The 25,862-nt window shown below is 40.0% G+C and overlaps 7 protein-coding genes across 12 annotated transcripts in view; 4 read left to right on the top strand and 3 right to left on the bottom strand.

Moving 5' to 3' along the window:
* Positions 1–25,862, top strand: part of LOC128745208 (uncharacterized) — a 308,635-nt gene that overhangs the window by 111,910 nt on the left and 170,863 nt on the right. The gene's annotated exons all lie outside the window — the stretch shown is intronic.
* On the top strand, positions 5,949–11,265 carry LOC128735210 (uncharacterized). Its single transcript, XM_053829706.1, has 2 exons — positions 5,949–8,951; positions 10,615–11,265. The coding sequence occupies exons 1-2, from the start codon at positions 5,949–5,951 to the stop codon at positions 11,263–11,265; spliced, it is 3,654 nt and encodes a 1,217-aa protein (XP_053685681.1).
* On the bottom strand, positions 11,839–14,549 carry LOC128745213 (src substrate cortactin). Of its 4 annotated transcripts, none has more exons than XM_053842237.1 (7): positions 14,330–14,549; positions 13,568–14,282; positions 13,380–13,490; positions 12,994–13,251; positions 12,795–12,932; positions 12,337–12,738; positions 11,839–12,269 (listed from the first exon to the last, which is right to left on the bottom strand). In XM_053842237.1, exons 2-7 carry the CDS (start codon positions 14,252–14,254, stop codon positions 12,189–12,191), a joined length of 1,677 nt encoding a protein of 558 aa, XP_053698212.1. In that variant the 5' UTR covers positions 14,255–14,282; positions 14,330–14,549; the 3' UTR covers positions 11,839–12,188. The 4 variants fall into 4 exon arrangements, with proteins under 4 accessions (XP_053698212.1, XP_053698210.1, XP_053698209.1 ...); XM_053842235.1 differs by having other exon boundaries at positions 13,568–14,279; XM_053842234.1 differs by having other exon boundaries at positions 13,568–14,260.
* On the top strand, positions 15,041–15,973 carry LOC128745225 (ER membrane protein complex subunit 7 homolog). The gene is made up of 2 exons (XM_053842256.1): positions 15,041–15,694; positions 15,759–15,973. Exons 1-2 carry the CDS (start codon positions 15,119–15,121, stop codon positions 15,888–15,890), a joined length of 708 nt encoding a protein of 235 aa, XP_053698231.1. The 5' UTR covers positions 15,041–15,118; the 3' UTR covers positions 15,891–15,973.
* LOC128745217 (G patch domain-containing protein 4) lies at positions 16,054–17,871 on the bottom strand. Its single transcript, XM_053842242.1, has 3 exons — positions 17,697–17,871; positions 17,259–17,629; positions 16,054–17,198 (listed from the first exon to the last, which is right to left on the bottom strand). The coding sequence occupies exons 1-3, from the start codon at positions 17,740–17,742 to the stop codon at positions 16,218–16,220; spliced, it is 1,398 nt and encodes a 465-aa protein (XP_053698217.1). The 5' UTR covers positions 17,743–17,871; the 3' UTR covers positions 16,054–16,217.
* On the top strand, positions 20,453–22,191 carry LOC128745218 (4-hydroxybenzoate polyprenyltransferase, mitochondrial). Its single transcript, XM_053842243.1, has 2 exons — positions 20,453–21,741; positions 21,798–22,191. The coding sequence occupies exons 1-2, from the start codon at positions 20,692–20,694 to the stop codon at positions 22,077–22,079; spliced, it is 1,332 nt and encodes a 443-aa protein (XP_053698218.1). The 5' UTR covers positions 20,453–20,691; the 3' UTR covers positions 22,080–22,191.
* Positions 22,236–24,158, bottom strand: LOC128745221 (aprataxin and PNK-like factor). 3 transcript variants are annotated; one of them, XM_053842247.1, is made up of 3 exons: positions 23,931–24,158; positions 22,996–23,806; positions 22,236–22,571 (listed from the first exon to the last, which is right to left on the bottom strand). In XM_053842247.1, the coding sequence occupies exons 1-3, from the start codon at positions 24,024–24,026 to the stop codon at positions 22,282–22,284; spliced, it is 1,197 nt and encodes a 398-aa protein (XP_053698222.1). In that variant the 5' UTR covers positions 24,027–24,158; the 3' UTR covers positions 22,236–22,281. The 3 variants fall into 3 exon arrangements, with proteins under 3 accessions (XP_053698222.1, XP_053698223.1, XP_053698224.1); XM_053842248.1 differs by lacking the exon at positions 22,236–22,571 and adding an exon at positions 22,624–22,846 and having other exon boundaries at positions 22,984–23,806; XM_053842249.1 differs by lacking the exon at positions 22,236–22,571 and adding an exon at positions 22,624–22,846.

Raw genomic sequence — 25,862 nt, 5'->3', positions numbered from 1 at the left:
GACTATTTGTGTGCCATCATTCAATATTAAAACTGTTGTACGATTTTTTAAATATTGGTAGATCCAGTTAATAATTTCTACAGGTACTTTCTCTATTGTTAATGTTTTTATTAGAAGATCAATATTAACATTGTCGAATGCCTTGGTTAAATCGAGAAATGTTGCTATTAATACATCACCTTCCCTTTTTGCTTGTTTTACTAGAGATACTACTGTATTAACACAGTTTATTGCAGATGAATTTTTTTTGAACCCGAATGAATTATCAGGGATTAGATTTTTGTGATTTATATAATTAACCAGCCTGTCCTTAACGATACAATTAATCAGTTTTAGTAAAATGCATAACATAGATAGTGGTCTATATGAACTAGGCAAACTTGCACTTTTTCCTGGTTTTAAGAGTGGTATTATTTTACTTTGTCTCCATTCTTGGGGAATGAACCCGTTATTGATTGTCTCGTTCAATAATTCTGTAATTCTAACTTTCAGGTTAAAGTTTAAACGTTTGAACATGTAAAAAGAAAATTCATCCAGGCCTGGTGTGGAATGATCTTTTTTTGTATTTACGATATCATTGATTTCAGTATAAGATATAACAATTCGGTTATTTGTTTTTTCAGGTACATATTCTAATTCTTTAGTTATGGCTGGAAAATTTAATTTCATAAAGTCTATTGCTAAATGTGGATCATTTAGCAGCTGTAAGTTATTTTTCGAAGGTCTTCCTCCACTGATCATCTTAACGGTATTCCACAGTTGCTTCTGGTTCATTTCTGGATTAATTGAATTTATTAGCTCTTTCCAAGATTTACGTTTTTCTCTCCTGATCACTCTTTTCAGTATTGCTCTAGCCTTCTTAAATTGTATCAAGTTTTCAATTGTTTGATTGTTGTTGAATTCTTTTAGTCGTCTGTTTTTAATTTGCAAAAGGTTGCTAATTTCATTTGTCCACCATTTTTTAGGTGTCCAGGTTTTAGTTTTTGTGTTTGTATATTTAGCTGATTCTATTTGTTCTTGAAAAATAGGTAAGATGTCGTCTGGGGAGTGGATCATGTGTGGCTGTAGTTTGTTCATCCTTTCGATCGCTTGAGATTTATTGATATAGGGCTTTATATATTCAAATTGCCGGGCAGATTTTTCTATAATCATCTTTATGATTTTATGATTACCCGAAAACTCTTCATCTAATACCGTCCATTCTATTTTTCCTGCTATTGTTGATGATGCATATGTTAAGTCTATTGCAGAAGGAATTGTATTCGGTGCTTTAATGAGTGTACTAGAACCGTCGTTGAGTAGTACTAAATCGGTATTTTCTACTAAATGTTCTATTAACTCTCCTCTTGGACAAGTTGGATGTAAAGGATTCCACATTCTATTATGAGCATTAAAGTCTCCCGCTAGCATACAAGGTTTGTTAAGTTTTTCAATTGTATCTAGAATTGTTTTAAATGATTGTTTAATGTCATTATTGTTGATAGGATAGGGGGGAATGTATATAGAAAAAATGACCATGTTGGGCGTAGTATTAAGCGTTTCAATCGCTATGACCTCTATTGGATGTAAGTTTTGTAATTGTATTTTCTGGATTATTATTTCATTTTTGATTAAAAATCCAACTCCACCATAGCCTCTTGTTCTTGTTTCAGTCAATAATTGATACCCTTTGAAATTGAAAGATTCTCCGGGTTTGAGCCATATTTCACTGAATATTGCTATGTCGACGTCTTCCCTGTTTACAAATTCTATGATAATTTCTCGTGTATCTGTTGGTCTGATACTGGTTACGTTATTTTGTATTATTGTAAGCTTCCTGGTTTTTGGATCCATGTAGAACTTAATTGTTAAGATAAACTTTATATAATTAGGGATGACTTCTCTCTTTTTTTTGTTAATTATATATTTTTTTAATTTTTTTTTTGTTTTTTGTTAATTTTATATATTTTTTTTTTAATTTTTTGGTTTTTGTAGACTTGATAATTTTAGTTTATAAGAATAAAAAAATTAATGATTTAGGTTGTATTGTATTGCTTTCTTACTAGCGATTGATTGAGTCTCGTAAAGAGTTCAAATCATCACTTAATCCGACGAGTAATAAATCTTGATCTATTGTTTCTGATTTATTTATGTTCTGAATTATTTTGTTTTGTATTGTTTCAATTTGCTCGAATATACGATTATGTTTGATTTTTTCTTTGTATTCAGTTTCAAAATTTTTAGTAATTTCCTTTATTTCGTTTCTATTGAAATCAATTTTGTTTATTTCTTGTGATCTATCTTCAATGTTGTTGTTTCTGTTATTATGTTCGAACTCACAGTTTTTTTCGTTATTGTTAGGAAGTGATGGGAAATCTCTAATTAAATTGAATCTGTTTTGTACCGGTGTGGTGATTTTAGGAAATTTTCGCGATGCTTCAAAATACGATGTTTTATTGTACGCCATGTCTTCTCTGATTTTATTTTGACGGTCTCTCTCTGGACAATTTTTGTCAGATGCTTTGTGCTCACCATTACAGTTTACACATTTCGAAATATTAGATTTACACATTTTTTCTTCGTGTTCTAACCCGCAGTTGCAACATCTTACTTCTCGCGCCTTACAGAAAATATCTCTATGGCCATACCGCCAACATTTACGACACACTCTTAAGGGAAATATGTACGGTTCACAGTTCGCGTTGATACCATATATAGATATTGATTTTGGGAGATATTGTCCTTTCGCAAAGATTTTTATCGAGTATGTTGGTGAGAAAGAGTTTTCTGCCACTCTTCGTGAGATACGCTCTACTTTATAAATGTTGATGTTACCACTTTCTAGGTTTTCCAATATCTCTTGGTCAGATAGTGAGGGTGGGACGTTACCCACCACTCCTATTGTTTCCTTGAACCTTGTAGGTACGAACACTGTGTATCCATATTGCTCAGTAAGTATTTTCGAATTGATTAATAATTCTGCCTCTTTCGGTTTCTCGAATTCGATTTGGAATCGACCTCTACCAACGGATTTCATCTGTTTATAGTTTTTTATACCGATATTAATTAACATTTTTGCCACCTCCATAGGATGTGGCAATTTCTCTTTAACTCTTTCAGAATCGTTTACATCGATTATGTTTTTCTTTTCTAGGATAAATGTTTTATAAATTGTGTTCTTAACCCACTCGTCGTTGGAAATATCATCTGTTTTATTTTTCTGTGATTTCTTCATCTTTGGATTCATCATTGTCGGTTCATTCTGTGTACTTTTCTTACTATTGTCATTCTTACGTTTCTGTTGCTCTGCAACTGGAATAGCACTCATCTTACTTTTCTTATTTTGTTTACTTTCAGCTTCCATTTCATCCGAATCGATTTTTTTCTTATTGGTTATCTTTCTTCTCTCTCTAGGATCGTCTCGTCCTCTTCCGTCCTCTTCATCGACGTCCATTTTTCACCCTACACAACTGCGCAATAACTCTTCTCGCTATCAAAACTATTATTATCTTTAACTTTACCCAACAAAATTAATAGAATGGAGTTTATAAAATACTAGTCAAATGAAATTTTATCTCTTAACACTATATATCCACTTTTCTTTAGTAAAAATCACTTATAAAAAAATTTCGATCCGAATCCACAAGCCTGATGGTTAAAATCCAACGTTGCCTCTTCGAGAGTCGATCGGCGAATGTAAGACCTTTTAGTTTGTTTTTATTTTTGCTGCTAATAAAGAAGTAAGAAGAGTGTTTTACTTTTGTAGAGCTTTAGAGCATAAAAGTGCGTCAATGTTGTGATGATGACATCAACAGCGCGGTACCCGATAAAAAATCCCTCCTGCTTTTTCCCCTATTAGTACACGAACAGAAATCTTCATGTTGCTATAAAGTGTTTTACACATAATTCCGCCCTATTATATTTACTATAAAGTATAGTCGAACCATATGAAATTCACTTGCAGTTTGCAAAATACCTCGTTGCTACTTCATTTTTAATTCGCAGCTGCGAAGGTAAGGTGCTGCCAACTGGATAAGTTTAGTCTATGCATGTAGCAAGGATAGCAATTTGGAAAAGAGAGATTTTTGATGATTCTTCATCCACATTTGCATATTGGCAGTTCCATAAGGGTAATGTAGCTTCGTTGTCGCGAATATAAAAATGCTTTCGCTTCGCGTGTTTTCACATAGACTCAAATAGTGTTTACATTATTCATATCTTAAATGAAATTTTGTGGAATGTTGTGTTTTGCATTTGAGTTTAAAATAATAATCATTCATCATCATTCATGATAATCAATTGTAGAACAATTGTGGCTTTAGTTTTTAAAAGTCGCATAATGCATGCAAAAAGGTTGATTATGCCCAGCTAGCATTTTCATATGTATAAAAAAGGTAAAAATCTGCATTACGTACAGATATACATGCTAAATAAATCGTATTTCATGCGCAAAATTGGCATATCCGTACTATTTTGGAGGCGATATACGTGATTACGACTAATTTTGAGCGTTACGACTATATAAGTATTTATATACGATAATATCCGATTAAGCGCGAGTCGCTCCGTACTACTCTACGATTTTGTGCCGAAAATCGTATGTATGTCAGTTATTATCATTATATACGACAGAAAATCAACTTGATCCCAATTTATCCAGCTTTAGCTACGATTTCGAGTTTGTTAGGAGATATTTATGATAGTTTTCGTACATTGATATACGAGTTGGTGCTAGCTGGGTGCGACCTTTTGAAAACTAAAGCCACAATTATTCTTCGTTTGTTTCATTAAGTTTAATGCGGCACGTTTTTCAAATATCTCGGGTACTTTTTCATTTAAACCTAAGTGACAAGTGACAGTGGTGTCCCTCTCTTCCGATTATTACGGCGACATAAATGCATTTTAAAGAAAATTTTCTCAACGTTTAGCTAACTAGTAACGCCAGCAACCGATTCATGCAAAGCTGATGGATTAAAGTGTATTTGCTTCGCCGTAATAAGCGGAAGAGACAAGATACGAAGAGAATCTCTCATTGTCGCTTAGGTCGAACTGAAGTACCCCAGAAATGCTAAATTAACTTAGGCACTCAGAAAAAGTTTTGTTTATTCTTTTTTTTCAGAGGCTTTCAGCTTACAGCTGGTTCGCCTCTTTAAGATAAAGTTATTATTGGGTAACCAATCTATTTTGGACCCCATTAGCAGCTGTACATAATTTGGACGCTTCCGTTTGACTTTGCTGTAAGTGTTCAAATTATGTACAGCTGCTGATGGGGTCCAAAATACGTTGGTTACCCTATTCTAATCGCCAAATTTAAGCACATTAAAAATCTATGCATTTGCTCTTTGCATCATAAATATAAATGCACAAAAGAAGCTACAATCCTACAATGAAAAAGCGCAGCTTACTTACTGACTTAAGTGTCCATGTCCGACGATCCGGTAGATCAAAGGGATGAAATCAGAGACTTCCACCGCCGACGAATAGCCATAGCTGTTGTAAATTGGCATTCACAATTCTGTTTAAATTCTTCTTGTCGGTAACCAGCAGCAAATCGCATTGTCAGCACTATAAGAGGGTTAGCAGTAAAGGAGCCGAATATTTTGCCAAAACAGTATTTAACAGTAATGCATAATGGTTATCTGGGTGGTCTACACGTCATGCGCTGGTGATTTTACTGGTCTCTGACTGTTTGAGTATCCAAGCGCCCCCCGTTGCGCTTGCCGATGCTGAGCAGAGAGAGAACAAAGAAATCAGTTGACGCTATATATTTGAAGTTACCAATACCTATGTACAAAAAAAACCGTTAGCAAGAAAATACAAATAAACATTATTCCTCTTTTGTCAGCAACCGTGTTTGGTTTATTTCGTGCGACGCTCGAAGTTTTCTCAGTCCAAGTTGAATATTGGTTCCTGCAATTTGGATACAGTCCGCTTCCCGTTACATTTTGGACCTTCTCCCCGGATCTATTATGGAAAAGCTGATTTGCAGGCGAAATGCGCTGATGGCGCAGATGGAAGGAGAGTTTTCAGTCGCTAAGAGCCTCAGTGAATGCAATTCTCAAAGTGAGGTTAAGGATCGACTGGACCAGCTCAAGATGCTTGCTGACCAATTTCGAGCGACGCAAGGGGAAATTGAAGAAAACCAAGAGGATCCCGCAGCGATTGCAAGTGTTTTCAGCGTACGTGACCATTTTTTCGGCATGTACTATCGCACGAAGGACTTGTTTGAAGGTCATTTGGAGGACGATGCAGAGTCAAATGCCAGCCAACGAACAATAGTAGACGAATCGCACGATATGAAGAATGCCATTAAGCTGCTTTTAGAAACCCAACAGCAAATATTGCTGCGACAACATTCCTCACCAGTAGCGCCGTCGGGACAGGTATCGAATGGTTCACCCGCTCTTCCTGAAAGTGAATATGTATCGAATGCTGCTTTTCATCTCAATGTACGGCTTCCAGCGATTACCGTTCCAGTCTTCAATGGGGATCGAAAGGGATGGTTGACATTCAAGGATATTTACCAGTCGACTATCCACAATCGGAATGACATTTCAGATTCGTTAAAGATGCAGTATCTTTTTTCCTACTTGGATGGCGATGCTAAACGTTTAGTAAAAAAGTTTACTATCTCTAGTGCGAACTATGAAAGTGCGTGGGATACTTTGTGCACCCACTACGACAAGAAGCGATTTACCGTTTTTTCGTTGATTCGCGAGTTTATTGATCAACCTTCTGTGAGCAATGTTAATTCTCAAGGATTGATCAATTTAGCTACGACTTCGGATGAGGTTGTGCAGCAGTTAGATGCACTTGGCGAGGAATTTCGCGGTCGCGACCCATGGCTGATTCATCTAATGCTCGAGAAGTTGGATAAGGAAACGCAAATAAATTGGTCACAAAAAGTTATTGAAAGTGATTGTCCGACATTCGAGGAGTTTCTTTTGTTCCTGAGGAAGCGATGTGAGGCTTTAGAAACATGCACAGCATTTTCGAAAAAGGAGACGAATAAAAAGGATTTCTTAAAACCGACGGGCGAAAGGAAATTGAAGTCGCTGCATACAGCTTCGTCGTATCAAAATCAAAAGTGCGCGAAATGCTCTAGTGAGCATAATACGTTTATGTGTGAAGAGTTTAAGCAAATGACTGTAGAAGACCGGCGAAGTTTGGCACAAAAAGCTAAATTATGTTTTAACTGTTTGAGACCTTTCCACTGTGCGAGATTTTGTGCATCCAAATCGGTGTGTCGTACACCTAACTGTAAGCAACGTCATCATTCCCTTTTGTGCTTGTCTGCGTCTAATAAGAAGAAAGACAGTGTAGATGAAAAAGTGGAAAAGGTTAATGTTTCAGCGAATCCTCCATCTGAAAGCAGTGATCAAATCTCCGCTCTTACAACAGAGTTATCAAACGAATGCCAGATAATTTCTGTGTTGCCGACAGCGGTTGTAAATATGCAGACTTCGGACGGCGATTTTCTACAAGCAAGGGTTCTCATCGATTCTGGTTCTCAAGCTACGTTGGTATCAGAGGACTGCGTGAACCGATTGAAATTACCACGGCGTAATAGTAAACTCGTTGTTAGCGGTATTGGTCAGCACGAAATAGGAACCACTCGTGGGGTGGTGTCATTGCGTATTGCCTCGAGATTCAACGAAACTATAGTTGTTGCTACTGACGCGTATGTTCTTGGAAAGTTAACATCGACAATTCCTTCACAACGTTTTAAGCTGAGTAAAATGAAATTGCTGGAAAATCTCAATGAGCTGGCGGACCCTGCGTTCAACAGACCGGCTTCCATTGATGCTATTTTGGGATCGGACGTCTTTCTTGCGCTTCTTGATGGTGGCCAAGTCAAGGACGAATGCGGCCTAACGGTGGCCCAACGAACGATATTTGGATGGATCGTTGCCGGCAGATACGATGCGGCAGAGTCCATTAACAGTAATTGTGTGATAGTCAATCTGCATACTGATGTAGATTTGAACAATACATTGCGACTTTTCTGGGAACAAGAGGAGCTTCGCCGCAAACCGCCGATGACTCCTACGGAAATGAAGGTACTTGAACACTTCAAGTCTACCTTGTCTCGTGACGAAAATGGGCGCTTTATTGTTCGATTGCCATTCGACGATTCAAAGCTGCCACTTGGGGAATCTTTGACAGCTGCTAGGAGGCGGCTCAGATCTATACAAAAGCGATTCGATTCCCAACCGGAGTTCAAGCAGGAATATGAGGCCTTCCTGCAAGAATATTTGGAGCTGAATCACATGGAGGAAGTGCCAGCTGATCAAATTGAAAGGGATCCAGCGGATTGTTACTATCTTCCGCATCATGCCGTTATCAAAAAGGATAGCTCTACGACGAAATTGCGTGTCGTTTTCGATGCCTCCTGTCCAACATTTTCAGGAGTATCGCTAAACGACCGGTTGCTAGCGGGCCCAAACAACAATGAGGATTTGTGGTCAGTATCTCTTAGATTCCGTTCACATCGTATAGGTTTCTGCGGCGATGTGGCAAAAATGTATCGTCAGGTCTGGGTACACGAAGCTGATCGTGATTACCTACGGATTTTGTGGATCAATGCCTTTGGAGAGGTAAAGCATTATCGTTTATGCACTGTTACTTATGGAACAAAGACGGCACCATTTTTGGCAATACAAGCGATGAGAGAGGCAGCGGAATCCTACAAGGAGGTTTATCCGAAAGCAGTCGAACGAGTTACAACGGATTTTTACGTTGACGATTTCGTTTCGGGAGCCGATAATGAAGCAGAAGCGAAACAGCTAAAGGAGCAAGTGATAGAAATATTATCTTCAGCGGGTTTTGAGTTGCGTAAGTGGTCGTCCAACAAGGAAGCGCTCGTGTCAGGGGAATCGACTCCAGTTGCGATCAAGATTTCAGAGCAGGTAGATTCTGTGAAAGCTCTCGGTATTCTATGGTATCCAGCAGATGACGAGTTTGGATTCATGGTCAGTTTTCCCGTGGACAATATTAATACTAAACGACAAATGTTGTCTGACTCTTCTAAATTGTTTGACCCTTTTGGTTGGCTAGCTCCGGTGATTGTTAAAATTAAAATACTTTATCAACATTTGTGGCTTTTCGATGTTGGGTGGGACGATCAAGTACCCCCAGCTATAGAATACGAGTGGATCGAGATCAAAAACGGTTTGCATCGTATAGAAGATATACGAATTCCACGGTTTATTATGCACTATCAAGGGAAAATTCAACTTCATGGATTTTGTGACGCTTCTGAGCAAGCGTATGCTGCAGTGGTATATGCTCGATCTGTCGACGCTGATGGTAACATCAGTGTGGTGTTGGTTGCAGCCAAATCAAGGGTGGCTCCAATCAAGCAAGTCTCTATTCCTCGTTTGGAGCTCAGCGGAGCGGCTTTGCTAGCTGAACTAATGGCAATTATTACCGAGGTTTGGTCTCATTTGGAAATTGAACAATGGGCGTGGACAGACTCCACTATCGTTTTGCAGTGGCTGTCTTCGCATCCTAGGAAGTGGAAAACGTTCGTCGCGAACCGTACGGCAGCAATTTTGGAGCATCTGCCACGTCAGCAGTGGAATCATGTCGCCAGTGAGGACAACTCAGCTGATTGCGCAAGTCGCGGCATGCTGCCTGCCGATTTTGTTGGATTCGATTTGTGGTTTCAAGGCCCACCATGGTTGAAATATGATCAGTCTACATGGAGATTATCTCGAGTGCAATCTTGTGATGAACAATGTTTGGAAATGCGACAACAGAAAATTATCCACGTTTCAGTGATTTCGACACGGCAGAACTACGAGACTGAACTTCAACTGCTGAACAGACGTTCTAGTTTCATGCTTGTTATTCGGAGTCTAGCTTTCGTGAACCGGTTTTTGTACAATATTGATAAAAGTAATTCTCGCAGAATAGGAGAACTTACTCCGAGTGAACTCAACCAAGCAACGTTACAGCTGGCACGAGCTGTCCAGTACGATACATTCCAACCTGAACTTGAACAATTGAGGAAGGGTGAAGCTCTGCGAGCTAAGCATACGCTTTCAGCTCTCCATCCGTTTTTGGACGGCAGTGGTACGATGCGCGTGGGTGGAAGATTACAGAATTCGTCTCAACCTTACAGTGTTAAACACCCAGTGATTCTGCCGCAAAACCATCGAGCAACGGAACTTTTGGTGCGTGAGTTGCATTTGCGTAACTTCCATGCAGGACCATCCCTTCTAACCGCGGTAGTCAATCAACAGTATTGGGTCGTTGGTTGTCAGACAGTGATTCGCAGAATTATTCACAGTTGTTCCAGATGTGTTCGTATTAAGGGGAAAACTGCTACCCAATTGATGGGGAGTCTTCCGCCAGCACGAGTTTTGGCAACTAGGCCATTTTCGCACGTCGGTGTGGATTACGCAGGCCCACTGAAGATTAAGGCAACGTGCGTACGAGGAGTGAAGGTTATGAAAGGTTACATTGCGGTATACGTATGTTTGTCAACGAAGGCAGTGCATTTAGAAGCAGCTGGTGATATGTCAACGGACACTTTTCTTGGAACGTTGAAGCGCTTTATATCTCGGCGAGGGTACCCGAATGAAATTTGGTCAGACAACGGTACCAATTTCGTTGGGGCGCTCACTGCAGGAGTTACTGCATCAAATACAAACTAAGGACAAACTGGCAAGCCGTTTTCTTTCAAACCATGGAATCAAATGGACATTTATACCGCCATCTGCGCCGCACATGGGCGGCATTTGGGAGGCCGCTGTGAAGAGCGCCAAACGTCTTTTGGTTGCCGAACTGGGCGATACAGCATTGACCTTCGAAGAATTGTGCACCGTTTTATGTCAAATCGAGGCCTGCCTGAATTCGCGGCCATTATGTGCGTTATCTACTAACCCAGACTGTTTCGATGCGTTAACACCCGGACATTTTTTAATCGGGCAACCCATGAATCTTGTACCGGAACCGGAAGTGCGCAGTATCCCAACTAATCGATTGGATCAATGGCAGCGTGTGCAGCAAGCGACCGAGGTGGTTTGGAATCGATGGAAGGACGAGTATTTAAATACCTTACAGCCGCGCGGCAAGTGGCGCACCGTGCAGCCCAATGTTCTTATTGATCAGCTTGTTTTGGTGAAAAATGAGAACGCACCACCGACTCAATGGGAATTGGCTAGGGTCATCGAGGTCCACGCCGATGCTGAAGGAGTAGTTCGCACAGTGACTTTGAAAAGGGGACAAACTTTGTATAAACGACCCATTCACAAGCTTTGTATTCTGCCTTCTACTTGAGGCCGTGGCCTCAGGGGGGGGATGATGTTTGAGTATCCAAGCGCCCCCCGTTGCGCTTGCCGATGCTGAGCAGAGAGAGAACAAAGAAATCAGTTGACGCTATATATTTGAAGTTACCAATACCTATGTACAAAAAAAAACCGTTAGCAAGAAAATACAAATAAACATTATTCCTCTTTTGTCAGCAACCGTGTTTGGTTTATTTCGTGCGACGCTCGAAGTTTTCTCAGTCCAAGTTGAATATTGGTTCCTGCAATTTGGATACAGTCCGCTTCCCGTTACACTGACCTTTGGAACTTGAAAAAGTAGGTTAAAATGTTCCATCCATCGGTTAAGATGTTCTGTACGGTCAGTCAGTAGCTGACCAGCTCTGTCCTTTAGCGGCATCTTTGCATTCATCCTGGGGGCACCCTGGCAAGTAATACAACGTAGATGTTTTTGTATATCCCCAAGGCGGAATACGATGCGAAGAGCGAAAAACCATTTATTGTTGTTGGTATGTATTTAGGTTTTCTTTCTCAAGAGATTTCCACGAAGGTTATAGCTATAGAAACATTTTCATGTTTTATAAATTCCGATAATTATTTAGTTAGTGCCAGTTAAAGTTCTTTATGGAATAAAAACAAATGTGATTTTAAGAGGGACAAAATAAATTCGAAAAAATGGTCAAAAATAAAAGCCTCTTAAATAATACCAGTACATAGCTATGAACTAGAACTCAAAATATCTTCTCGAAATATAACTGACCCAAGGATGATAATTGTTAATTCCTATGTACATAAAGTACATCGTACATTCCGATAACAGTTTGTTGCTTTTTCGTCAGATTGAATGATTGTTGGAATAGTAGTTTCGTTAATGTAACATTTAACAATCTAAAAAAATACTTCCCCAAAATGTTGAGCGTTTCATGACTAATCTATTCATTGAATCAGTTGCACGTAGTTGGCAGGGAACAGTCCATAATGGTTGTTGCACAGTCCTCTCCACCATCCCTCGTCGATCTGTCGGGTAACAAAATTACGAATCACTGAAAAGTTACAACAATATCGGTCGGTATTTTCCATTTACCATTTCAATATGCGTGATTCGATCATCCGGATCAAAGGATATTTCATCGTCAGCCGCTGCCTGGTAGTCATAAAGGGCAATCGCTTGCACACCTGGATTATCAGCGCTGAGTATGAATTCTTCTGGTTCCTCCTGTTCCGGAGCGAGTTCCTGCTGCGGCAATGTTACAGATTGTTCGGCAATAGTATCGACAGCGGCATAGGTCGGTTTCTCTGGTTCCTTCTCTGGCAATAATTCCGGTTCTAGTTCCAGTGATGGAACCTGGACTTTAGGCGTAAATGTTTGAACCGGTACTTCTGGTTCTGGTTGAGTCGAAAAATCTTGTGCTACTTTTGTCGGTATTACATCCGGTTGTACGACGGCACTCTTTGTGTTGTCCTTTGGCAGTACAATTTGCTCCTTCTATGAAAAAACAAGAAATTAATACTGATCATTTGCCACGTACAACTGTTCCTGACTCTGTTTGTTTCTGGAACTACTTCTGGTTGTCTATTGAAATTGCTAATAGTGCTTCCAACGCCTTGTTCACGGCCAGTATTAATAGGTCCCTTCCTTTCCGGTTTTTTAGGTTCGCTGGTAGGCTCAGCAACGTTATTCTATTAAAAAAAAACAAGTAAGCAAAACTGTAATTGTCACATTTTCGTCGCTTCCAGTTACCAATCGTTTGGTGGCTTCCTCCTTGTCCTTTCGATCTTTCTCTTCTCGCAACCGTTTTTGCTCTTCTGCTTTTTTGCGGGTTTCTTCCTCAGCTGCCGCAGCAAAATTTTCAAATCGAGCCCGAATATTGGACGGCTTTGCTGATCCGATGTCTGGTTTGACCTTCGTGTAGTTTGTGCCAATTTTATCCTGCTGTTGAAAACCAAGCGCTGACTTGTCCATTCGGTCGCTCTGCACTCCAAACTTACCGCCGAAACCCTACGGTAAAAACGATTATTAAGCAACGGTAAGCTGATACATCGTTTTAGCGTGAATTAAACAAGTATGAGCAGAGACCAGCACCGAAGCAAACAGAGACCACCGTCAATTAAAACATGTTTACTCACAATCTTGTGATCGACTTGACTCTCGTGCATTGTCGTCTTCTCAATATGATCCCAGCCGAGGGCGGACTTATCTTTACGATCGGTTTGCACACCGAATTTACCTCCGAAACCCTTCAACCAATTTGCAATGTAACCCAATCGTTTAAACTTTAACAATAAATACTAAGCATTCCGATAACTCTACTTACCACTTTGTGATCCAGTTGGCTCTCATGCTTTTGAGGTGCTTCGACATGATCCCAACCGACGGCAGATTTGTCCTGACGATCTGCTTCAACACCAAACTTCCCTCCAAAGCCCTTGCTGTAGTCTTTTTGTGACTCATGCTTATCGACCTTTTCCACGTGATCCCACCCCACTGCCGATTTATCCACGCGATCTTTCTGCACTCCAAACTTTCCTCCGAATCCAGTTGAATAATCTTTCTGTGAGGCATGTTTCTCTACCTTTTCTTTGTGCTCCCAGCTGGCAGCACATTTATCCACACGATCTTTCTGTACACCAAATTTACCGCCGAAGCCGGTTGAGTAATCCTTTTGGGAAGCATGCTTTTCCACCTTTTCGATATGATCGTGACCGACCGCTGACTTGTCCATGCGGTCCTTCTCAACTCCAAACTTACCCCCATAACCGTGCGAAGACTTCGGGCCTTCCTTTTGCTTCTTATCCGCGTCCGCTCTTTCTGTTTCCTCTCGTAACTGTTGCATATCGATAGCTCCGGCACTGCGACCAGATCCTTCTACCGTCTTCGATCCCCATCGCTGTTCCTGTTCATTTACATCGTTCACAAAATCAGGATCTGTCTCCCAATCATCGTCTTCGGCCGGGGCCAGACTGTTGACGTCGATATCGCGACCTGCCGTTGACTTCCACATCGTTATCTACCGGAAAATAAAGCAACTGCTGTTATCGTTGGGAGTGGTTCTTTATCTCCGCTGTTGCTGACTCACCAGTGATTTTATGAAACACTTTTATTTTCTATTCTTTACCACAAACACGTCGAACACTAATTCTAAAGTACGCGATATTTAACACCACACACTACACAACATACTATACAAGTTTAATAATGTTAAAATTTGCTTTAAACATCACACTTTAAAAACGAACATAAACATGAACAGTGATTCGTATATGATTTGCCCGATTTGCCACGGAATGTTGCGATTTGCGAAGCGACATCGACTTTAGCTTTAGCTATTGCCTGACAAGCCCAAAAAGATTGCATCTCATTTCAAGAGCAAAACGTGAGACAACAAAACGTCAAATCCTTCATACTTGCTCATTTTTATTGAAAATTGAGTAAAAATTTACTCACTCTCGATCTAGAGGGTAACCGACAAAGATAAGGAACATAAAGCAGACAGAATAATCCATTTTTTAGGCAAAGATTTGTATGGGAGCCCCTCCTCTTAGTGGGGGGAGGGGACTTTTGCCATCGAGAGAACCTTCCGTAGCCCCAAAAACCCCTACATGCAAATTTTCACGCCGATCGATTCAGTAGTTTTTGATTCTAAAAGGAACAGACAGACAGAAATCATTTTTTTAGGTATAAATAGAGTAGTGTTTTACTGCTATTTTAATAACTTTGTTTAAGCTTGCAATTGCCTTGACACAATCTGATGAGCTGATCTGACATGTGACATTTATAGTTCTGTCTGTTCATTCATTATCCTTTTTTATCTCAGCGCTGCATTTTTCAATAAATTATTGTCTGATTAAGTTTTTCGGCTAGCAAAATGCGAAAACTCGAGTGTTATTTTCTAATAGTAGCAGTATGTGCATTTTTCACCAGTGCGAAAGCCGATTCAGCCGTCGACGAGTATGATGAGAGTGGCCGCTACACCATCGAGGGAAAAGTTTACCCTCCGGAACTATTCCGTGGATCTGATTTGGCCTGGCAAATTGACACACAAATTTCTATTAATGGAGGCGAGTACAAAGGGTTTCTTAAAGAAGATGGATCCTTTATTATTAGTTCGGTCCCATCTGGAAGTTACGTGGTAGAAATAATCAATCCAGATTACTATTACGAGTCCGTTCGAGTTGAGATCAATCCGAAGGGTAAATTTCGGGCGCGGAAGCTAAACTACGTTCAACCTTCGCAAGTCGTACAGGTGCCGTATCCGTTGAAGCTAAAAGCACTGACAAGGTTCCGTTACTTCCAACAACGTGAACAGTGGAAGATTACCGACTTTTTGTTTAACCCAATGGTTCTGATGATGATTCTGCCCTTATTCATTATGCTGGTGCTGCCAAAAATGATGAGCGATCCGGAAACGAAAAAAGAGATGGAAAATTTGAATCTCTCCAAGGTACCAGCGAATTCCGACAACGGTAAATCAAATAATATTAATCGATATTTTCCTTGGCTTACAGATGACAAACGACATGCCAGAAATTAGTGAAATGATAACATCATTTTTCACTGGCGGTGCCCCTTCTGCTGCAGCTAAGGACAAGGAAAAATCAAAATCCTCCGGAAGCAAACAAAGCAAAAAGAAGAACTAGACAGGAGGGAGCTTAATCTAGTAGTACGATACTTTGTTGTATTTATTATAACATGTAGAACAATGAGCTAATGCACGAATAAATTAAACAATTTTGAAAACTAATATGATATAGAGTTTGGAACTTCACGACTTAGAAAAATAACAAACAGTAAAAAAGGATCTAAATATTTATTGCTTGAATTACAAATTTAAATTCAGGAAAAAAAATTCACAAAATGGCGCAAACCATTATTGCATTGTGTGCTACTGATGATAATCTGTAACAACCCTTGAAGTAAGGCATTGAAAAACACATCTGGCGATGTACCATTTGGATGAATTGCTATCACAAGTTTTTCAGCAACTCATCAGCCAACAAAGCTACCTTGCGGTCCCGTTTTTTGCTTTTTGGCCTCTTGGCTTTGTGGCGACCCACACGCTTGTTGCGGTTTCGATGCCGCTGCTTGAACTGTTCGGCCAACATTTGCTGATCTTCTTCTGTTGCTTCTATCACCTTAATGCGCGGTAGTTTGGGCTTCATCTTCTGCCGCTGGTCGTTGATTTTATCAACCACATCCTGCCGCTCTTCGTCACTGCTGTCCGAAGCATCGCTATCGGATTTCAAAAGTTTTTTCGGTTTCAGAGTTTTGCTCTGCGGTACTTCGTCGCTTACCAATTCACGAAGCAGCTTGTTATTAAGTTTTTGCTTCTTCTTATAATCTTTACGATATTTGGCCGTCGGATCCATTGATTCATCATCATCTAGTGACTTATCATTTGTTTGCAGTGTAGTCTTCAGTTTCTGCTTCTTTTTCTTATCCTTCTTTTTAATGGTGATAGAATTGTGATCCAGCTTGCGAATACGATTAGTCAATTCTTTCAACTCATCTTCTACAGTAGGTTGCGGATCTGGCTCTACCCCCTCATCTTCTGGCAGTGTGTCAAAGAATCCCATTGATTGTTCCAACCCATCGACCAAATCAAGTTCGACATGTGCAGCTTCTTTGACTTTTTTCTTATTCTTTTTAACGACGTAGTTTGTATTGTGAATCATATCTTTAAGTTCATCGTCTTCCTCTTGTTGATGCCGCTCTGTCCACTTTTCTTCGTTTCTCTTTTTCTTCTTGGACTTTTTTCGTCGCTTTACCTCCTTCCAATCGTTGCTTTTGATAACCGACTCAAATGATTTCGATTCTAATTCCTTGAGCAGCTTATTATCCTGGGCTTCCAAACGAGCTAATTTACCGGATAGCTTTAGTCCATGCCGGGCGCCTTTATGAGCTGTTCGTCCTCCGCAGGCGGCAAAGAGTTCCTCATCTGTTAAAACCTACCAAAAGAAAAAAAAACTTCATAATTCGATTGACCTTACAAACATATTTTTAATTACTTTTGCCGGTTTAAATTCAATGTCCTCCGTGCGAACGTGTCCAGCCAATTCCTCTTCTCGGCCAACGTTGGTCAACAGCGTAGACGCTTTTAGGAAACCCGAATAATTTCCCTTACCATCCGCTTGGGTTTGCTGCTTAAGCTTTCGCACCGAGTAACTCTTGTTGGAAATCTCTACAGCGTCTTTCTCACGCTGAGTTATAGTGCCTGCTGGACCCACCACGAGGTTACTAGCTGCTTCGTCAAATACTCGTTCCCACCATTTGTTAGTGTGCTCTTGGGCCGGATTGGCACCGAAGCCCGTATTGTTGAACTTCAAGCTAGCCTTAATTGGCTTGGTTATTCCATTTGAATTTTTTCCAAGCCCCTCGCCTGGTTCGAAAACAGAAGTTTGCTAGGTTACATCTAAGGATGTTGACTTGAGTAAACACAATCTTACCTTCTCTCCATCCATATTTTTGGAGCACATTTTTGGCGAAATCCATATTCTCCGTTGTTTAGAACTGGAAAATCGTGACACAAACGCGGAACGGCAGAACACTTTATGTAAATCGCAAATGGTCAACGCATGGTCCGACGTTCACACTACACAGAAGAACCATTACAGAGGACAGGTCAAATATAGGGCTTTTGCTACACACACATGCAAGACATCTGTTGGGCACACAATGCATATTTTCCTATTCGATGCAGCAAAAACGTGCTGAATAAAATTATCATTTTTTCTAAAATTATTCATCATTTTAAAGCAACTAATAGTCAAAATAACCGACAAATGTTCCCTGAAATATATGTTGACTTTTGGTAACCAGGGTTTCGGTCAATTCGCGTTAAATCGGTGTCTCAAATATACTGTTTTTTGAAGCAGTATACGGCATAGGCCAAGTTGAAAGTAACGGAATATAAAATTGGTTTAGGCATAATAAATTGCTTTCCTAGCCGAAAGCAACTACTGGCTATTGATATTTGTTTAGTTTTATCCCGCTAACATAGATCATAGTTACATTTTTGATCATTGCTACCGCGTCTTAGCTTATTTGTTGAAAATAACTTTTTTATTTAGTAAACAGATATATTACCTTGCCATATGTATGAAGCAATTTGTAATTTCTGTTTTAAATAAAGAAAATAAATCATTTAAAAAATTTTGCTCTTCCCAGCCCGTGTGTTTTATATGGAGCTGTCACTTGTGCCTGCCCAACAGATCTCCAATACATATGCACTCTGCAAACACCCTATTCAGAATGAAAACCTGAAAACGAGTAGGTTTGTTTTTATTATGATAACACTCTTCAAAAAACTAGCTAATTCAAACGTGAAATTCACGTAAAAATGGAAAACTTATTACTTAGGCTCCATTCACAAAGGACGTCCTCGAATAGGGGGATGGGGGTTTGAAAAAAACGAACGCTACCCAATGCAAGTAAAGCCCCAAACACAATGCATACGGATTTTACTGCGTTGCAGCAATTTGACAGTTTTTACATGGGTTTTCTGTCAAATTTCCGCAACGTAGTAAAATCCGTATGCATTGTGTCTGGGCCTTAACAATTAACGGTACCGTGTACCCCCGTTGGTATGACCTTCTTTAATCTGAACATTTTTAATCTGTACCCCGGTGGTATGAATGCGTTCACATTAAAAACCGATCAAGCGTCATACACAATTGACGTTAAAGTTGACCGGTAAATTAAAAAAAAAAGCAAAAAAATTTAATGCGTTTCCCAAGTCCTCATCTTATACACAACTTAATCGGTTCGGTAAAATTTTTTATTGCACCAAACATTATTAATGGCCTGTAAACGTCGATTGGCACCATCGAAATTTTTACCGAACGTTAAGCTGTTTAGATTTTGGTAAAATTTTACCGAATTCGGTGCTTTTTGTTAAGTGTGTATATGCTCTCATTTATCCAGCTTTTTACGCGCTATAATGGCGGACGCTATAAATTGTGTTCGTAATATGTAAACAATCTTTTTGACAACTCTGCATACATCAAATCTGTCACTCTTCTCTTGCAACACTACCGTACTCTTTCTTTCGTTTACGCCAAAGAAGGAGAGCAAAAATGTGCGAAATGTAAACAAAACTATTGCTCTCCTCCTTTTGCGTAAATGAAAGAAAGAGCAACACTGTCGTACAGGAGAAGAGTCCCCAGTTTTGATGTATGCAGAGTTGTCAAAAAGATTGTTCGCATATTACGAACACAATTTATAGCGTCCGCCATTATAGCGCGTAAAAAGCTGGATAGCATTTTTGTTTTTTAACCTGGGTTTATTCCAACCGACCACTGAATAAACAAACATATTCACGAGCATAAACAAACGTTTTCGGGTTATCAGTGTATTGCTTATTGCGAGGTTCGAACTGTGAAAAATCTCAGTGCGAACCCGTCGTCTAAAAAGTGCAACCCAAAGCGAAACTAAGTTCAACCTGAGTGAAAAAACAAACGTTTTGACAGCCGTTCGATTGGAACTAGAGCGAACCTAGATTGGACCTAAGCAGAAACAAAAACGGTATTAGTAAAACAACTATCAATCTGTCAAATATGAAATGTTTCGCATTCTGAACTGAGTTTAACCACTCGAGGAGAAATAGCCATCGAACTGTCAAATTTTAACTAAAAAGTTAAAAATTTCGCGAAATGGTTCACAGCCTAAAACCACATAGAACGCTTTATTTTTTTAATTTTCGGCTCTGGATGTCTGACCTGGCGGGGGTGAGGTGGGGTTAAGCGAGGTTAAGTTGATGTGGTCGAAAATGGCCAATGTAGGATAGGAGTGGGCAGAGCTGCCATAAATACAGATATTTGTGCATGCTTAAATTTGGGACCCTACCGTTTTCTCCAGAGTATTTAATTTTTTCGATCTAATCTTTTAAATAACATAAATAGTTTATGTACTACTTTAAAATTCAGGAACATTAGTAGAGCCAGAACTCACAGCAACTGAAATAATTGATGGGTCCCAAATTTATGTATGCACAAATATCTGTATTTGTGGCAGCTCTGGGAGTGGGTGGGTTTTTAAACGCCCAAAAATACTTGACGTACTTCGTGACCAACGCCCACTTCCTGCTGCGTTACGTCATATTCAAACGAGACCCTGTAAAAAGAACAGCCGAGATAGCAAACTGTCAAAAAACTCAATAAACATCTCAATCATTTTTTTCAATTGCTCTAGCCTTGCGCCATGTGAATGTGAGTTAAGTAATCATTGACGACCCGATAAAAGATTAGGTTTTCCATTACTCAAAAACAAAAATCGCAACAACTACGCTGTGATTCGAGAGAAATTTTACAATTCGGCTTAACAATTAAAGCATGCTTAAACAAAACCAAAGAAAATCAAGTGAAATCTAAAATGTCCTGAGCTTCGTAAAAGGATTGCTTCAGTTAAATAAAAGTGGCAGAAAGCTAGGTGACGATTGGGATTATGTTACGAACTTTCGGTAGCTGCTGGAAATGGCAGAGGGCTCCAAATTTACGACCGCATAGGGTCTGCTCGGCAAAAAGCTGGCCAGTTTGCACCGGTAAACCAGCAACGTTAGTTACCAGAGAATACCGGCATAAATGGAAGAAAGTGCCGACTGTTTTTAACAGCTTAGAAACCGGAATCGGGAGGCTTCCGGGTGTACGATGGTCGATCTCGGAAAAGTGTAGTGATGCAATTGTGCGTGAATTTAGTAGTAAAGTTAGAGATAAGAACACCGAACCAGCCAAAGGTTTCCTGCGGGCCGTGATAGAGAGTCCATATGCAAGACTTATGAGGATAGATAGGCCGATTGGTTCCTGGTTGTTGTTTTGGCCATGTGGGTGGAGCATAGCATTAAGCGCTCCAGCCGGTTGCTGGCCGGATCCGCTAATGCTTGCCATATTTGGAACAGGAGCGTTCATAATGCGCGGCGCTGGTTGTACCATAAACGACATGTGGGACAGAGATATCGATGCAAAAGTAGCTCGAACTAAAGGCAGGCCTTTGGTTGCCGGCGAACTAAGTCAATCGGATGCGTGGGTATTTCTGTCGGCCCAACTAGGTTTGGGCTTGCTAATTCTACTACAGTTGAATTGGTACTCGCTGGTGCTTGGAGCAAGTTCGTTGGGTCTAGTCATCGTATACCCCTTGATGAAACGGGTTACCTATTGGCCACAGCTAATGCTGGGAATGACCTTCAACTGGGGTGCCTTGCTGGGATGGAGTGCTACTCAGGGTTCTGTACTTTGGTCAGCCTGCTTACCTCTTTACGTTGCCGGTGTGTGTTGGACCATTGTGTATGATACGATCTATGCTCATCAGGATAAAGTGGATGACATCTTGCTGGGTATAAAATCGACCGCTATACGATTTGGCGATAGCACAAAGCTCTGGCTGAGCGGATTTTCAACGGCTATGATCGGTGGCTTGATTACAGCTGGAATGGTTTGTGGACAAACTTGGCCGTATTATTCGTCACTAGGAATCATTTCTGCGCATTTGGCACATCAGGTAAGTTACACGTAACCGCTGAATATTGAGTGGACTAAAAACAGGATTTGTTTTAGATCTTCTCGCTAAACATTGATAATCCGACGGATTGTGCGACCAAGTTTATCTCCAACCATCAAGTTGGGTTGATTTTGTTCTTGGGAATCGTTTTGGGCACTCTGTACAAAGGTTATGGTTTGAGCAGCAGTGCAGCACCGGCACTTGCCGGTACCAGTGCTACCTCGGTATCGCCGTCCTCATCAGCGCTACTCATGAGTGCGTCGGCTAGCAGTCAAACCGTTGGTTCCAGTCAACCACAACATGCCACAACCGGACGGAATGTGGTTCTTCGAAACTAGTGCGAAAACCATGGTGAAATGATAATTGTGACATACATACTTTTAGGCGATTACTTTAACCGTGTCGTAAAAGTGGGAAGAGGCTGACGGTAAGAATTGTGAAATAAATTTGGTAAGCTTTTGAGCAAAATTCAACTAAATACTAACATGGTTTATTAACGTGTGTTCAACGTGAAAAATAAGAAAAGCTTCTCTGAAATTTTTATTCCTCTGCCTCATACGCATCAATTTCCCGATCGTCATCATCGTCCTCATCAGACGACTCTCGTCCCGGCCGATACTCGTCGGAATCGCTGTCATAGTCAAACAAGCTAACATCATCGTCTTCTTCGTCATCACTGCCTGTAAACAGTAGCGGATTGACAATAGCAGCCATTAACACGTCGCGCATCATTCGCTGATGGCGTCGTGCCTGTCGGTTACGATTATTGTTGGGCAATGACTGTGGCTGCTGCTGAACAGGTACTTGTGGCGTTACCGGAGTAACCGAGGCTAGAAGTAAAGACCCAACTCAATCAGTAATTGAGAAAGACATTTTCGAGAATAATTTATGTTTTTATTGACTGACTAGCGGCCCACATTATAATGTTCTATCCATAAACGGTAACAAAAATATTCTCTTCTCTACTGATCGATAACGTAATCTTTAAATTTAATTGGTTGCTTTATGTTTCTCCGGGGACGCGGCGAGACGCTGTCGGATCCGTCGCCAGATGAATCATCGGCCGGGTCGGTCCCTCCCGTGTTTGCGCGACCAACGTATCTAGCTGTTTGTATATAAAAATAACCACTATCAAAAGGTCCAACATACCGATTATGAATAAGCATTTACAATATGAGTTCCCAATCAGTCCGATAGATGATAAATGCAACAGAAAAAATGAGTGAGCTGTACTTTACATACCTTTATACTCACTTGAATCTGGATGTTGATACTCGCGAAAGTGCTGTGGATTTCGTCTGTAACAACTTGTTCCGAAAGGGCAATCTGGTGCATCGTCCGGTGCCGGAGGAAATGTAGGTCTTCGATAGTCCGCATCACTGGGATGAGCAAATTGTGCCCGATGCTGAGCATTATACCGATAGCAGCGTATTCCGAACTCACAGGAAGGTCTGGGCGGTGGTCCAGTACTATCCGCATTTTCTTTTTTCACCTCGGTCTTGACATTTGTGTCAGCATCGGGTGGTTTCGATGAACTTGCTTCTGCTTCTCCAGCCTCTGGATCTGGCTTTATTACTGGACCAGCGGAAGCCGCTTCTCCAGATTCTGGCGCACTTTCCGGAGCAGATTGTTCTGGTCTCGACTTTTTAGCAGATTCGACATTTGAATCATCATCATGTTTACGTTTCTCGCCACTTTCCACAGGCCGCTCGATAGATACTGCTTCTCCAACGGAAGGTTCAACAGTATTATTGACCTCATCCATTGTTCTAATGCGTATCGTTCCCACACTAGTAGACGATGAGCTGACCGCAGTTTCCTGCTGTTGGTCCTGGTTAACGCTCCTTCGAAAACGAACTTCAAACCAAAACTGATCCGGAAGAAGTGCAAATTTTTCTCCCTGCCGGAGTGTTGCTGTTAGATCTTTAGTCAGTATGTTCAGTACGTTATCCTCGGTACGAATGAAAATAGGGTTCGAGTGGGTAGAAGTGATTTCAACACACGGTGCTTCCCCATCACTTAGTTTTATAATTCCGTGCTGCCGTGATATGCGTTTGTCGTTACACTGTAGAATTAACAAGCGACTTAGTACGCAAGATACTAACACCAACTCGGACAATTTTCATGAACGAACAAGGCAAAAATGCAAATGCACGTAATGCACGTGAGAAATACAAACAAAAACCAACCTGCAAAATCGAGTCGCGTCCAATCACGGTTTCGGCGTTCGGGATGATAATATCCACCTGCTTTTCGCAGTCGTGTAAGTAAAATTGATTTGTCATTGCTATTGCTAGACTTCACTGAAATTTCAGACCATTCTCGAACGTTGAACATGAAAACTATCACAAAACTCTAATTTTTATTTTATTACTCAACTGCGTAGTATGTACGAAAATGACAAAACCAAAACAAAAGCCCCGATCAAACACGAAAGGCGCTTTTTCTGCCGCGAAAAATCGGAAAAATCACGTTTGACGTTTAACAGAGACGGACAGCTGACGTTGACCAAACCGCAGTAGATGGCGTCGTCGGTCAACGATTGTATAAATACACTCTAACAAAAAACGGTTGACCGACAAAATTAATATCTAAAGCGACACGGAGAAAAATGTGGCTAGTTTAAAACAACCATAAATTTGGTTGAAGCCCAAACTGAATTTTTGATTACGTTAACCCATTATGACCCAGCGTATGATATATCATACCTCGTCTTCAAAACCTGTTTACTGCTGAATTTCAATAGTTAGCATTGTTAATATATCACTACAAGAGAGATAAAACATCAATCTGATGTGTGTGTGATATAATTTGTCAGTTTTTGTCATTTCATCTGTATTTTCAACAGTGCAAAGTTGTGACAAATGGCGGAAAAAAAGTTGCAAAAATGGCGAAAAAATTTTTGTCTCCAAAACGCATGAAAAAGTCTACATTTAGTGACGAAACATTACCTGACATGTAAATTAGTATTTATACGTAAAGTCTATCACAAAATTCGATAAGAAATCTGTAAAAAACTTTGTAATTTGTTTGTTTGAAACTGAGCCTATAAAATATTTAACCTGCGATATTTTGGCCTTGAAAGCATTCCAAATGACGATTTTGCGTTTCCCGACACATTCGAGCCATAATATAATAGATTACAGAGTTTCACTTCATTTGGTCCAAATTTAGGTATACCCGGGTCATAATGGGTTAACATCGGAATTTGTTTAAACAAAATTCACTAATCTAGTTGAAAGGACCGACTTTTCCACATTATTTCAACTTTATTAACTTGCATTGTTTCAAATTAAGTATCAGTTGATCGAAACTAAAAGTTTGCTTTTTTCAACCATAATTTTGTTTATTTCAACCAAAATTTAGGTTGCAAAATGCAGTTAATTTAACCTGAATTCAAATTGAGGTGTTAGTTTAAATCAACCTAAACTGTTGGTATAAATAAACTAAATTTATGGTTACGCAAATACCAACCTTAAAAATAGTTCAAAACAAACTTGTTCTTAGTTTGCGTTTACAAATGTGGCTAGTTTAAAATAATCAAAAATTTGGTTGGAATCAAACTAAAGTTTTGATTACGTTAACATCGAAATTTGTTTGTATTAAATCCAGAAATCCAGTTGAAAGTAACGATTTTTACACATTGTTTCAACTTGATTAACTCGCATTGTTTCAAATTAAATATCAGTTGATCCAAACTACCCAAGTAACAACGGTAGCTGAATTGCAAGAGCAATGGCTGTTTACGGGTTGGTTTAAGGCGATCAAAGCTGCATAAAGTAAGCACTTAAATGGTGTTTAAATAAGCGATGTTTAAGCTACTTTAAGTTTTTCAAACCAGTTCTCTTCCAAAAGTTGATAAACAAGCTTAATAGCGGATTTTTCTACTAAAAAATCTGCTTCTAAACAGCCATAAACATCAAACCGTTTTAAGGCTGCTTAAAGGTGTTAAAGTGTAGAGTGGAAGCTTTCATTAGACTCACAGCTTTCAAACTACTGTAAGGTTGCTTAAGGGTGTTAAAGTGGCTTTACAAACTTCTTCTAAGTTTTCTTTCGACTCACAGCACACATACTGTCAGAGCGTAGAATTTCGCAATTCGGCTGACAGCAAAAGTTTGGCA

Source organism: Sabethes cyaneus, chromosome 1 (genome assembly GCF_943734655.1).
Source record: "Sabethes cyaneus chromosome 1, idSabCyanKW18_F2, whole genome shotgun sequence".
Classification (NCBI taxonomy): domain Eukaryota; kingdom Metazoa; phylum Arthropoda; class Insecta; order Diptera; family Culicidae; genus Sabethes; species Sabethes cyaneus.
The sequence above is the reverse complement of the archived record's forward strand: the minus strand, read 5'-3'. Positions and strand labels throughout refer to the sequence as shown.

Excerpts from the sequence above, each read along its gene's own strand:
- LOC128735210 (XM_053829706.1), top strand. The coding sequence starts at position 5,949 with ATGGAAAAGCTGATTTGCAGGCGAAATGCGCTGATGGCGCAGATGGAA. Across the intron at positions 8,952-10,614 it reads ATGACGAGTTTGGATTCATG|GAGTTACTGCATCAAATACA; the intron begins GTCAGTTTTCCC and ends CGCTCACTGCAG.
- LOC128745213 (XM_053842237.1), bottom strand. The coding sequence starts at position 14,254 with ATGTGGAAGTCAACGGCAGGTCGCGATATCGACGTCAACAGTCTGGCC. Across the intron at positions 13,252-13,379 it reads GTCAAGTCGATCACAAGATT|GGTTTCGGCGGTAAGTTTGG; the intron begins GTGAGTAAACAT and ends TTTTTACCGTAG. Across the intron at positions 12,739-12,794 it reads TAGTTCCAGAAACAAACAGA|AAGGAGCAAATTGTACTGCC; the intron begins GTCAGGAACAGT and ends GTTTTTTCATAG.
- LOC128745225 (XM_053842256.1), top strand. The coding sequence starts at position 15,119 with ATGCGAAAACTCGAGTGTTATTTTCTAATAGTAGCAGTATGTGCATTT. Across the intron at positions 15,695-15,758 it reads AAAATTTGAATCTCTCCAAG|ATGACAAACGACATGCCAGA; the intron begins GTACCAGCGAAT and ends CTTGGCTTACAG.
- LOC128745217 (XM_053842242.1), bottom strand. The coding sequence starts at position 17,742 with ATGGATTTCGCCAAAAATGTGCTCCAAAAATATGGATGGAGAGAAG. Across the intron at positions 17,630-17,696 it reads AAAATATGGATGGAGAGAAG|GCGAGGGGCTTGGAAAAAAT; the intron begins GTAAGATTGTGT and ends TTTTCGAACCAG. Across the intron at positions 17,199-17,258 it reads TTGAATTTAAACCGGCAAAA|GTTTTAACAGATGAGGAACT; the intron begins GTAATTAAAAAT and ends TTCTTTTGGTAG.
- LOC128745218 (XM_053842243.1), top strand. The coding sequence starts at position 20,692 with ATGTTACGAACTTTCGGTAGCTGCTGGAAATGGCAGAGGGCTCCAAAT. Across the intron at positions 21,742-21,797 it reads CTGCGCATTTGGCACATCAG|ATCTTCTCGCTAAACATTGA; the intron begins GTAAGTTACACG and ends GATTTGTTTTAG.
- LOC128745221 (XM_053842247.1), bottom strand. The coding sequence starts at position 24,026 with ATGACAAATCAATTTTACTTACACGACTGCGAAAAGCAGGTGGATATT. Across the intron at positions 23,807-23,930 it reads GACGCGACTCGATTTTGCAG|TGTAACGACAAACGCATATC; the intron begins GTTGGTTTTTGT and ends TTAATTCTACAG. Across the intron at positions 22,572-22,995 it reads GTATCAACATCCAGATTCAA|CCTCGGTTACTCCGGTAACG; the intron begins GTGAGTATAAAG and ends CTTTACTTCTAG.